We start from the raw sequence: 14,458 nt of genomic DNA on the forward strand, positions 1-14,458 counted from the left end.
ACACTCAAAGATATTATATTCACAGTTATGGTTTATTATAGGAAAAGGAAGCCAGTTAAAATCAACTAAGAGAAGAAACACATAGGACAGAGTCTAGTAAAGTAACAAATGGGGAGTTTTCAGTCATCCTCTCTCATGGAGTCATGGACAGTATTACTTTCCTGGCAATGACTGTCACAATTCACGTGAAGTACTGCCAACCAAGGAAGTTCACCTGAGCCTTGATATTCAAAGTGTTTACTGGGGCTCAATCACAGTGGTGTGGCTGACTATCCAATCTCAGTCTGACCCCTTAAGAAGGCAAGCTGTTACTGCTTTACTCAATGTCTCCATCCTAAATCATATTGTTACTATCTAAATTGACCCAGGCTTCCCAGGCAAATAAAGACACGCATTAGCCATGACATTCCAAGGGCTTCGAGGTTACCTCCCAGAAGCCAAGGGCAATGGCAAGACCTCTTTTGGGGCAAGATGAAATTCTTTACTGCACTGCACCTTCCTCTGCTCTCACCATGAGTGGTCACTGCATTTTTTAAAGCCCTGAAATTCTTCATCTTATTGAGCTTAACTGCTATATTATGATATTGATAAAAACAGAACTAGGTGTGAACTCTTGTAATTAATGTACTTTCAGTATTGCTAGGCTTTGATGGATATTTGGAAAAAATCAGTTGATTTGATACTTGAAACCAACCCAAGATTCACAGCTCAAGTTTATTCTACTGTCATTGATATAGATCTTCTTTTTTTTTATGTATCAGTCTTCACTGCTATGGAGTGCAGTATTTTTCAAAATAATGCTCAGGACAATCAATCCACAATGGAGTACCTTTCATGTAGTATCAGGATAAAAATCTGGCCTTTTGAAAAACTATCAGCATACATATATCAGATAATTATATTCCCCTTTCATGAGTTGATCATTAAGCTGGAAGAAAATACTTAGGAGCTTATTGTACTCTGTCAGGTAACAAAAAAAACCTTCCTAAAACTAGCTAAAAATCTGAAGATTACTACTTTAGCAATTGGTGTTTCTAAATTGCTAGGCCTCAAATCACCTCTGCAAAACACACTCTTGAGTGATATATCTGTATATAAAAATGTAACACAAAACCATTGTTTTCTTTAAAGGCACAGAAACCTCTAACAATTTGATTTGGGGTTCAGTTAGATATTGGAATGCCCTCTTCTGTACCTTGAAAGAATACAAACATTTAAATCTTGATACAAAATCAGTGTTGTGTTAGAAACAAAGCCTATTTTTTAGAAATAAGAAATCTTGTTATTATATTTATGAAAAGAATCTTAGCATCATTAAAATTAGTAACATAAATCATTATTTTTCAATTTCAAACAATTCTTTTATAAAAGCATTAAAACATCTTTTAATCCTATAGGACATTTCCTTTGAATTAATACCAGCACCAACAAAAACAACTATGTCATGCAAGAGAAGATATGTATATTATCTATACATTAATACTAGGATTAAATGGGAATAAAATACTAAAGAGAAATGGCTAACAAAATTATTATAACGAGGACAAAAAATATATTAGGTATTATTTTCTATCTTAAAATCTTGAAAGAGAACATTTTTGCCAGAAGATGCAACTACAAAGAATATCTAAATAAATGCAACAAGGAAGAAAGCAATTCAGCACATTTTTAACCCATAACAGCATATCATTATAATATACTGAATATACATAAGAATGCTAGTAAATTTGCTATTATTTTCTAAAAACTCGGCCATATACCAAAGCTATTAATGAAATGTCTATATAAAAGTTAAATACATACATTAATAATATTAAAATGTTTTAACATGAACCATAAATATACTCTCTGAACACTGTCAGCTTGTGCTTAGCTACATTTTCTCATTTCTTAAAATGTTAATGAAATTTTCAACATTTACTATTGTTTTCTAAGGGCAAGTGAAATTCTACGTCCTAGGTAGAGGTTTTAGAATATTACTTTTTCTTAAGGATTTCCTGCCCTCCAGTGGTATCTGCCTTAATACTTTCACTGCACCTTTCAAGGTTGCAAAGAGAAACATCACTTCTACATGTACATTTTGAAATTAGATTACACTGTATGGCAGCATCTAATTTTTCCTCCAGTACAGATTCACTCTCTGTTTGTATCCCTACATCACATCTTGCAACCTGCAGAATGCAATTATCATTGGTTTTGTTTTGCAAGATGTGTGCTGAATTGCACTGTGATTGTGGAAACTGATCTGTATTACATTTCACTGAGAACTGGTAGAAATTCTCACTCTGTTTATGAATTTTGTCATTGTTTTTAATAATCCTATCACCTGAAAGTTTTTCCATCCTTTCTACATAAAAATTATTAGTTGTTTCTTTGGTTTTGATGGGCATCCTATTTGAATCTTCAATTTGCTGTGATACTTGATCTTCATCTTCAGATAGCTAAAAAAAATTAATAATTTTGCTATAAACCATGCTTAAATTTAAAAAATACATTCAATCACTTCAAAGGATACATTCTTAAAATCCCTATTATAGAAATTTTCTAAATACAGAACAGAGTTTGGCAAGTTACAACTCAAAGCAGGTATATCATCAAAGAGTCTCCAACCAATTATCTGCCATACCTCCCAGGAGGTCATGAACTTTAAAATAGCATAACAATAATATTTGTAATAAAAATGCAAAAAAGGTAAAAAGGAGAAGGAAACTTTTTTCTTTTATCAGTCCCTCTAATCATAGGCTATATCTCTCTACCCTTTCACACAGAAGAAATGATATGCAGCACACTCTTACTTTACTTAGAAAGAGTGGAGTAGAAACAATACCTTTGAAGGGAACAGCTAATACAAATAACTGTTCAGTTATTTATTAACTCATTAAGTAAAAAATAACTATTTGCATATGTTTTATGGGCCCAGTCCAATGAAATATATATCATATAATATACATAAATACATATGTATTAAATAATGTATATTTAATCTATATTACTTATTATAATTTATTATATACTATTTATAATTTAATATTATATATTTAATATATATATTAATATATATATATCTTAAGAAGATAACATAACTTAAGAAGAACATTGGCTAATAGGAAATCAAATAAACAGAAAAGTTAAGTAGCAATACATATCTCAACTGTTACATAAAAAGTCAAACTAAGAACTTTTTAATACATCTAGATTTTAATTTTTAAGAATAAATTTTTCAAACTTTGTGAAAAAATTATCTCTTAATTACTGATTAAAAATACTCTTTTAATGAAAATCTTATAAATGTGTTGATTATTCAAGCTAAAAATGCAAAGTTAATATAAAAAACTAATATAAAATGGAGTATAGGCTTTAGCTGATTGACACTGAAACATCAAAAGCAAGCATATGAAATAGCATTAAAACTGGCTGAGCACACAAGCTCAATGCATTCATTTATTCAAACAGATACTCATTTAGCATCTATAATGTGACCCTCTTGGAGCAGACATTCTGATGGGTAGAAATGACATTAGTCAAATAATCATACACTTGCAAATATAATTACAATTTGAGAAAACTGTTATGAAGAACAAATATTAGGCACTTTGAACATATAACTTTCAGGCCTAATTAGAGTGGGGAGCCAGTGAAGGACTTTTCTAATAAGTGACATATTTAAGATGAGACCTGAAGAATGAGTAAGAGTAAGGTAGAGGAAACAGATTGCATAAAAGATCTGAAGCAGAAAAGACACTGAAAAGCTAAGAAAAGTGAAATGTCAGTAATGTGGGACAGGTTGAGAGAGGGAGAACACTATAAGAAATTAAAAGTGTTAGCCAGGGTCATATCGCACATGGCCGATAGTCACCGTAAAGGATATTGATGCTAAAGTAAAATAGGAATCCACTGAAGAGTTGCATATGAAAATAGCATGATTCAATTTATGTTTGCAAAAGATCATGATAGTTGCTAACAAGAAGAAAGTGGATCAAGAGAGATAGTAGACAGATTTCTTAGGAAACAACCACAATAGTTCAAGACAAAACATTGACCTGATTGGATGAAGTGTCAGAATGAATTGGTTGAAGGAGGTAGACAAGACAGAAAGGACAAAGTGAAGTACTAAGTTTCTGACATGAACATGTGGGTAGACAGAAAAGGAATCTACCAACAATGGGGAATGTCAGAAAAACTCATTTGTAGAGAAGACCAGGGGTATTCAGTTTGAGGAATAAAGAGATGGAGATTTTTGTGAAATATCAGAAATACGTTCAATGAAAAATTGGACATCTAAATAAAGATGAGGTTAAGAACTGTCACCATGCAGACAGTACAAAAAAAAAATCACTGGAGTCTGTAACATCACCTGAGGTTTAGCGTGCAGATTAACAGAAGAAGAAGATGATCCTGTGTCAAACTCTAAACATTACAACATTTATATGGGGGGAAGGGTAGAGGAAAAGTAGGCAGAGGAATAAAATAGCATTCGGAGAAGCATGAAGAAAAACAAGACAATGTGTTATCACAAAGTGAAGAGTTAAAACGTTTTTTAAAAAATGATCATTTATACCAATGTTAGGAGTTCTTATGAGATAAATTCAAAAGTATCCAATGAATTTAGCAACAAAGAAGTCATTGGTGTCTTTAGCAAGAGCCGCTTGGATGATGAATTAGAGACAAAAGGTAGATGAAACGAAGATGAAAGAGTGAATGAAGGAGAATTCCATTGAAACATGTGATGTATCAACAATGGAGAACTCCCACGCAGAATATACTGTCACTCCGATTATTCTGGTTTCAGTTTTCAATAACATTTTACAGTTTTCTACATTTAAACCTAAAGACTTTATTTTTAAATCTATTCTAGGTTATTTTACATTTCTAATTACTGTGAATGGGCTCTTTTAAAAGGCCTCTTAAAAGTAACAAAATTGATCTATATACATTTTATATATTATATACCATGTGTGCATACACAGTTGACCCTTGAACAACACAGGTTTGAACTGCACAGGTCCACTTATATGTGCATTTTTCTTTAATAAATATATTAGAAAACTTTCTGAAGATTTGTGACAATTTGAGAAATCTCAAAAAACATAAGAAAAAGTTAAGTATATCATGAATGCATAAAATATATGTAGATACTAGTTAATTTTATAATTTACTACTGTAAAATATACATGAGTCTATTATGAAAAGTTAAAGTTTATCAAAATTTATGCACACAAACACAGGCCATAAGTGGCACATTTATAACCAAGACAAATGTAAACAAACATAGAGAAGTGTAAACAAATATGCAGTATTCAATCATGACTGTATAAAACTAACCGTAGCACATACTGTACTACTGTAATAATTTCGTAGCCACCTCCTATTCCTGTTGCGGTCTCTCCAGTAAATTGCAAATATTGGTAAAAAGTGATCTCTTGTGGTTCCTGCATATTTTTCACTATGTTTAGTGCAGTAACGTACACCTTGAATAACATCAGGGGAGCCATATAAAATGCCACTAATGATGCTGGCAGTACTTCCAAGAAGCAGAAAAAGTCATGACATTCATTAACTGCTGGAACTGCTTGGTGTGTACTATAAATTGGGATCTGGAGCTGCAGTTTCCTGCCATTTAAAGATATATAAATCCAGCATAAGGATCATGTACAGAAGGACAAATATAACATGTTCTCACTCACATATGGGAACTAAAAAAGTTGATCTCATGGAGATTGAAAGTAGAATGATAGAGATACCAGAGACTGGGAAAGGTGTGGGTGTCAGGGGGTGGGAGGGACCCCCACCAAAGAGAAGTTGGTTAATGGGTACAAACATACAGTTAGAAGGAATAAGTTCTAATGTTTAATAGTAGATTAGGGTGACTATAGTTGAAAAAATATGTATATTTCAAAATAGTTAGGAGATAAGTCTTGAAATGTTCCCAACACAGAGAAATAAATTCTCGAGGTGATGGATATCCTAAATTCTCTTGCTTGATCATTACACATTCAAGTCATGTAACAAAACATCATATACCCCGATTAAATATGTACAAATATTATACATCAATAAAAATAAATAAAAGTTTAGATTTAACATGCTTCTTTAGTGATGCAATTTGAGTTATATTCTTTCAAAGAATTGAACTGTTTAACAAATAGATAACCTTGTAATCTAGTGTTGACAACATGTTATTGAGTGAATTTTTTTTTTTTTTTTTTGAGACAAGGTCTCACTCCGTTGCTCAGGCTGGATTGCAGCGGCACAATCACGGCTCACTGCAACCTCAACCTCCCAGGCTCAGGTGATTCTCCCATCTCAGTCTTCCCAGTAATTGTGACTATAGGCACATGCCACTATGTCTAGTTAATTTTTTGTATTTGTTTTTGCCATGTTGCCCAAGCTGGTCACGAACTCCTGGGCTCAAGCAATTGGCCATCTCAGTCTCCAAAAATGCTGGGATTACAAGCATGAGCCACTATGCCCACCTAAGTGATATTTCTTACCTTTGTTCATAAATACTTATCATAATATGTTTCTGCATATACATTTAAAATGTAAATCTAAGCAGGATCCTTTAGAGATGCATTACTTGCGCTCTTTTATTTCAGGAAATGAAACTAGTTAACAAATAGAGAACACTGTAATATAGTATTGAGAACACGCTACTGAAATACAGTCAACCCCTCTTTCCTAAGGCCTCATTTGCATGAGTTTATATATACACTAGTAAAAGTTAAATCTAAGTATAGTTCTTTAAAAAAAGAAAAGGAAACTTGTGAAGGAAAATGTACTTTTGTGAAATACCTTTTAATGTTATATTAAAAATGTAGCTTTTATGTGGGTACAGGATTGCTATGAGAAAGGCAGACCTTTAGACTTTAATATGATTCAAGATTTGTGAAGCCATTTTATGACAACTTAAAGCAAAAGGAAAGTGAAGGATCTAACGCTGGAGAATTTAATGCCAGCAAAGGATGGCTTGATAATTTTAGAAATAGGTTGTGCTTAAAAAACGTAAAGGTAATAGGAGAAGCAGCTTCTGCAGACCAAGAAGCAGCAGAGACATTCCCAGATTCCAGTAAACAAAATCACTGAGGAAAAAGGGTATCTGCCTAAACAAGTTTTTAATGGGAGCAAAAGTGCCCTATTCCAGGAAAAAAAAAAATGCCACATAGGATATTTATTAGTAAGAAAGAGAAGCAAGCACCAGAATTTAAGGCACAATTGGATAGGCTAACTCTACTGTTTTGTCTAATGCAGTCAGGTTTATGACCAAGATTGCCCTTATCTATAATGCTGCTAACCCTCAAGCTTTGAATGAAAAGATAAACACCAATTGCTAGTTTCTTCGTAACACAACAAGAAGGCTTGGAAAACAAGAATCCTTTTTCTGAATTGGTTCCATCAGTGCTTTGTCCTTGAAATCAGTAAGTGCTTTTCCAGTAAGGGACTGCCTTTTAAAGTTATTTTGAAATTGACAATGGCACTGGTCACCCAGAATCCTATGAGTTCAACACCAAGGGCATTAAAGTAGTTTATGTGTTTCCAAGCACATCTTCAGCCTCTAGATCAGGGGGTCACACTGACCTTTAAGGTTCATCATACATTGTGCTCTATGGAAAGGATAGTCAATGAAATGGAAGAGAACCCAAGAGAGAGAACATCATAAAAGTCTAGAAGGATTATACCATTGAAGATGCCATTACTGTTACAGAAAAAGCTGTGAAAGTCATCAAGACTCAGAAAAGAAATCTCTGTAGGAGAAAACTGTTCCAGATGTCTAACATGACTTCATAAAATTTACAAGAGCTCATCAAGAAAAAGAGATTGTGGATACAACAAAAAAAAAAAAAAAAAAAAAAAAAAAAGGTGAAAGGTGAAGGGTTTCAATGGAGCTTAGAAAAATTAAAGAGCTAACAGATACAACACCAGAGGAATTAACAGAAGACAACTTGATGGAGATGAATTCTTAACAACCAGTTATAGGCAACAAGGAAGAAGACATAAAAGAAGCAGTGCCAGAAAACAAACTGACAGACAATCTGGCAGGAGTGTTGATTACTCAAGACCCTTTTGGCTTCTTTTATGACATAGACAGTTCTATGATACAGGCTGTGAAGCTAAAGTAAACAGTAGAATAAGGATTGGTACCATGTAAAAACATACTAGAGAAACAAAAAATCAAAAGTCAGGCAGAAATAACGATGCATTTCCATAAAGTTACACCAAGTGTGCCTGCCTCTCCTGCCCCACATTCTACCCCCTCCACCCTCTTCTGCCTCTGATATCAATGAGACAGCAAGACCAACACTGCCTCTCCCTCCTCCTCCTCATCCTACTCAATGTGAAGATGATGAGGATTACAACTTTTACGATGATCTATTCCTAATTAAATAGTAAATATATCTTCTCTTCCTTAGATTTTCTTAGTAACATTTTCTTTTCTTTAGCTTACTTTATTGTATACAGTATATAATATATACAACAAACAAATATGTGCTAATCAATTGCATATGTTATCAGTAAGGATTCTGGCTAACAGTAGGCTATTAATAGTTAAGTTCTGCGGAGTCAAATTTTTACTCAGATTTTTGAGTGGGCAGCATCCCTAACCCTGTATTGTTCAAGGATAAACTGTACACACGTAGTGTGTGTGTGTGTGTGTGTGTGTGTGTGTCTATATATATACATGTATATATGTTGATAAAAAGTGTTTTGTAAATAGCAATGAAAGCATTATTTTTATAAATGTGAGGAATGGTATTCATTTACATTTTTATTTTATTTTCATTTACATTTTTCTTTCCTATGTTTTTAAATAGTCATACATATTTTTGTTTACTTTTGTTACTATTTTTGTTTACACTAATTTTTTATTTCTACTATTTATTGACTCAACATTTTTATAAGGTAAAGCTAGACTATGAGAAAAACAATTATTAATATAGCATAAATTAATAAGCAAAACAAGCATAACTTACCAAATCTGAACTAGAACTGAAAGAGCTGTCTGTTGGTCTTGGAGAGTAACTGGTAGACCGACCACTCTGTGCAGAATCAAGAGCTGAAAAATAAAGGTTTAATACATGAATAATGGTATTTATTAATACTCTACAACATACATATCCCAGGCAGGAGTTATCTGCTCATAAAAAAAATTTAGCTAACAACACACAACACTTTAAAATGTGACAAAATTAGTTAAAATCTTGGATACTTGGCACCTTACAATTCAGACAGAGTTTATGGGTTTATTCTACTCTTAAAAGATTTGTATCCACAAATAAAATAAGCATATATAATGTAAGTAAAGAAAACAGAATAGAGGAAATTGGATTGATTTTTCCAACATATGAATTATATTTTATGAACAAATAATTTAAAGTGTTAACCTGAGGGAAGGAAGAGTTATCCAAGTTTATTAAGTCCTAACACATCAGACATTTGCCAATCTAGTAAATGGAAGTTTACTGTGCAATCAAACCCTGTGAATAAAACTTATTCAAAGCATCCAGTTTGATACATTTTCAGTATCTGCTTAATATTGTTAGTTTACAAATGCAAATAAAGTTTTAAAATGGGATTGGGATATAGGTCATGACTCTCTACTATGTCTAAACTACAAAGAGCAACCATAGCTTCAACCACTCCTGTTCCCTTGTTTACGAAAATGGGTTGGCTATCAAGGGAAGCAAAAGGCTGCAGAACATGAAAGAACACACACCAGATTACATGTCCTCCTATATGCAATAAACCATCAGTACCTGAGGCCATGATTGATGCTCTCTGTAACAGAATCTAATTTCAGTCAGCGGAGAAGCAGAGAGAATTTAGCTTAACTCTGATACTCCTGATACTCTTATTTCATCATTCTAGAAGGAAATTAATACCCCACAAAGCAGGTTTATCCCTGACAAAAGAAAGCAGACTACACAAAAGTGAAGGGTAGGATATTACTACAAAGCAGGTTTATCCCTGACAAAAGAAAGCAGACTACACAAAAGTGAAGGGTAGGATATTACTACTAACAACATAATTTAAGGGCATTTCACCCCAATAAGGTTCATTCAGTCTATAGGTACCATAAATCCATAGTCATCAGAAAGGAAGAAAACTGTCTATTGAATGAATGTTCTCACCTTTAACAGTGCAGAAAAGGGCATGCAAATGAAAGTAAGTACAATTAAACACTTATTTGGGGACTATAGCCTTATAGTATACTGTGAAATGAAGTAGTGTGATGCCTCCAGGTTTGTTATTTTTCTTTAGTCTTGCTTTGGCTGTGTGGGCTCTTTTTTGGTTACATACGGAGTTTGGAATTTTTTTTTTTTTTAATTCTGTGAAGAATAACGGTGGTATTTTGATGGCGATTGCACTGAATTTGTACATTGCTTTTGGCAGTATGGTCATTTTCACAATATTGATTCTACCCATCCGTGAGCACAGGATGTGTATGGCACTGTATAAAAATAGGCACATGGACCAATGGGACAGAATAGAGAACCCAGAAATAAACCCAAATACTTACAGACAACTGATCTTCAACAAAGCAAACAGAAGCAAAGAGGATAAAAGAAAACCTTTTCAACAAATAGTTGGCTAGCCACATGTAGGAGATAATTGGCTAGCCACATGTAGGGATAATTGACTAGTCACATGTAGGAGAATGAAACTGGATCCTCATTTCTCACCTTATACAAAAATCAACTCAAGATGGATTAAGGACTTAAACCTAAGACTTGATCTAACAATATTAAGCAGATACTGAAAATGTATCAAACTAGATGCTTTGAATAAGACCTGAAATGATAAAAATTCTAGAAGATAACATGAATAACCCTTTTAGACATTGGTTTAAGGAAGGATTTCATGACCAAGAACCCAAATGCAAATGAAATAAAAACAAATATATAGCCAGGACCTAATTAAACCAAAGAACTTTTGCACAGCAAAAGGAACGGTCAGCAGGGTAAACAGACAACCCACAGAGTGGGAGAAAATCTTCACATCTGACAAAGGACCTACGTCCAGAATCTACAAGGCACACAAACAAATCTGTAAGAAAAAAACTAACAATCCCATTGAAAGGTGGGCTAACGGCATGAATAGACAATTCTCAAAAGAAGATATACAAATGGCCAACAAACATATAAAAAAAAATGCTCAGCATCGCTAATGATTGGGGAAATGCAAATCAAAACCACAGTGCAATACCTAACCTTACTCCTGCAAGAAAGGTATAATCAAAAAACCAAAAAGCAGGTATTGGCGTGGATGCAGTGAACAGGGAACACTTCTACATTGCTGGTGGGAATGTAAACTAGTACAACCACTATGGAAAACAACATGAAAATTCCTTTAAGAACTAAACGTAGAACTACCATTTGGTCCAGCAATCCCACTACTGGATATGTACTCAGAGGAAAAGAAGTCATTGCTTGAAAAACATACTTGCACACGCATGTTTATAGCAGCACAATTCACAATTGTAAAATCATGGAACCAACCCAAATGCCCATCAAACACAAATAGATAAAGAAACTGTGCCCTATATATATGATAGAATACTATGCAGCCATAAAAAGGAATTAATTAACAGCACTTGCAGTGACTCGGATGAGACTAGAGACTATTATTCTAAGTGAAATAATTCAGGAATGGAAAACCAAACATTGTATGTTCTCACTGATATGTGGGAGCTAAGCTATGAGGAGAGAAAGGCATAAAAACAATACAATGAACTTTGGGAACTTGAGGGGAAGAATGGGAGGGAAGAGAGGGATAAAAGACTACCAGTATGGTGCAGGATATACTGCTTGGGTGATGGGCGCACCAAAATCTCACAAATCACCACTAAAGAACTTTCTCATGTAACCCAATACCACCTGTACCCCAGTAACTTATGGAAAAAATTTGTAAAAAGAAAACTAAAAAGTAACTACTTTATGTAAGGCACTGTGATAGTTATTAGGGACCATGACAACCCTCAAAGTGTTCAGAATCTTTTAGTAAAGAAAAATATAAGTTTTTCAAGTCACAAAGTAAGATGTAACATCATAGAAAATACAAAAGTAGTAGACAGCTAAGCGTGATGAACCCTAGGGAAAGAGATTTGGTGACAATTTATAAAGAAAACACAAGTATAGAGAGTAGGTTTTGAATGATGAATAAACAATTTTTAGAGGCAAGATGAAAAACATATGGGACAGAGGGAAAAGAATGTGCAAATATTTCTAAATATTAATGGAGGTACATTTTAGATTATCCATGATGTCACCTAAGGATGAATTAAACAAAGGTGAGACAACAAAATCAAGTCAGTTAGAAGATTAACTGAATAAATATGAAGTGATTATGATCTGCAGTAAAGCAGTGAAACTGGGATAGAGAAGAAGCAAAAGACACAAGTTCCAAGAAGGTTTCAAATGGCCTCCATTTTTGCCTTTATGTACATTTTAAAACTTTTGTGTATCTGATATAACATCAACATCAAAATCTGATAAAGACAGCACATACACATACACACTCTCTCTACAGGGAAATCTCACTTATGAATACCAATACAAAAATCTTATAATTAAAAAATGTTAAATTTTTTAAAAGAACATAATAAAAAGAATAGCAAAGAATCATAACACGTAAGGACTTAATGAAATTTATTATAGGAATGCTAAGATGGTCCAAATTAGAAAATCAATTAGTAAAATTCACCATTTAAAAAGATCTTTATCAGAATGAAGTATCACCTCACACCTCTTAGGGTGACCACCACCAGTAAAAAGAGAAAATAACAAATATTGGCAAGGATGTAGAAAAACTGGAATCTTTTTGCACTGCTGGTAGGGATGTAAAATGGCAGCAAGTATGGAAATGATATGAAGATTTCTAAAAAAATAAAACTAGAACTACCATATAATCCAGCAATACAACTTCTGAGTATATATTTAAAATAAATGAAAGCAGGATCTAGAAGAGACATTTGCATACTTATGTTCAATTAGCATTATTCATAATAGCCAAGAGGCAGAAACAACCTAAATGACCATCACTGAAAGAACTGATAAAGAAATGATGGTATCCACATACAACTGAATACTATTCATCAATGAAAAAGAAGGGAATCTTGTTATATAGTACAATGTGGATAAATCTTAAGGACATTATGCTAAGTGAGACAAGCCAGTCACAAAAAGACAAATACTACATATTTTACTTATTAGGTATATAAGTAGAATATAGAAACAGAAAGTAAAATGGTAATGGTCAGGGGCTAGGGGGAGTGGGAGGTAAGAAATTGTTGTTTAGGTGGTGTAAGAGACAGGACGAAGGTCTGTTGCACAACAATGTGCATGTGGTTGACAATATTGTACTGTACACCTGGAAACTGGTGAGAAGATAAATTTTACGTGGCATGCCTTTTTGCAACAATAATGCAAAAAGACATATGAATAAAAATTAATAATAATTTCCACAGATGCTAAGAATCATTCTCTCCCAAATTACTGACTCATCAAAACTACCTCACAAGAAAAAAAAAAAAAAAATCTCTTGGTAAAATGAAAAAAACCACACATGAGCCTAAGCCTCAAATACAGAATCTTAATACAGAAACACAGGATGTATATTCATGCTAAAGTAGCCGTGTGTGTCTGTGTGTGTGTGTGTGTGTGTGTGTGTGTGTGTGTGTCAAAAAGCACAACAGATAAATCTAACAAGAAACATGCAGAATCTATGCGAGGAAAACTTCAAGAAAGTGCTTAAAGGTGTTTTAAGCAACTACTAAATATAAAAAACTAGGCTGAACTAATGAAAAGACATCCCATGTTCTTAGAAAAGATTACTCAACATCATTAGGATAATAATTAACACTAAATTAATACAGACAGTTAACAGTTTCCTAATAAAAATTGAAACTTTTCCTTTGGAGTTAAACAAGTTGATTTAAAAGGTTAAATGAAAAAGGAATACAAAAATAACCAGAAAAAAAGCTTTTTAAAAAGTGCAAAGGGGCATGTAATTCTTCAAGAAATTGAACATTTATAAAACAATGATAATAAAAGTGGTATGGTATTGGCACATGAAAATTCGGAAAGACCAATTGAACAATTAGAAAGCCACAAAATAGGTCAGCTACATATGGAAAGTCAGTATCTAAAAAAGGTAGTATCACAAATACAAAAGGTAGTATCCCAAAACTACATCTAGGGAAAAGATGTATTTTTAAAACTTGGGCTGATAGAAACCTTATACCTTAAATCAACTTAAACTCCAAATGGATTAAAGAAGTAAATTTAAAAATAGAAAAGCATACTAATATTAGAAGAAACTATGGTAAATTCATTTATAACTTGGAAGTGTGGAGAGTCTGGAGAGTCTAATTAAATCCAGAAATAAAGGAAAAAACTGATACATTTAACTAAAGAAGTTAAGCCTTCTGCAAAGCAAGAGACACTATATGCAAAGAAAAAAT

At 33.2% G+C, this 14,458-nt stretch overlaps 1 protein-coding gene across 1 annotated transcript in view; it reads right to left on the reverse strand.

Moving 5' to 3' along the window:
* Positions 1 to 1,320: 1,320 nt before the first annotated feature.
* The window catches only part of REDIC1 (regulator of DNA class I crossover intermediates 1), a 77,927-nt gene continuing 64,789 nt past the window's right edge, over positions 1,321 to 14,458 (reverse strand). The window contains exons 12-13 of the mRNA XM_012465625.2: positions 8,970 to 9,052; positions 1,321 to 2,441 (exon numbers count right to left, since the gene is read on the reverse strand). Of these exons, the coding sequence (XP_012321048.2) occupies positions 1,977 to 2,441; positions 8,970 to 9,052 (548 nt within the window). The 3' untranslated portion in view covers positions 1,321 to 1,976. The remainder of the gene's footprint in view (positions 2,442 to 8,969; positions 9,053 to 14,458) is intronic.

This window comes from Aotus nancymaae, unplaced genomic scaffold (assembly GCF_030222135.1).
Source record: "Aotus nancymaae isolate 86718 unplaced genomic scaffold, 86718_ANA_hifiasm-v0.15.2.pri h1tg000092l, whole genome shotgun sequence".
Taxonomy (NCBI): Eukaryota; Metazoa; Chordata; class Mammalia; order Primates; family Aotidae; genus Aotus; species Aotus nancymaae.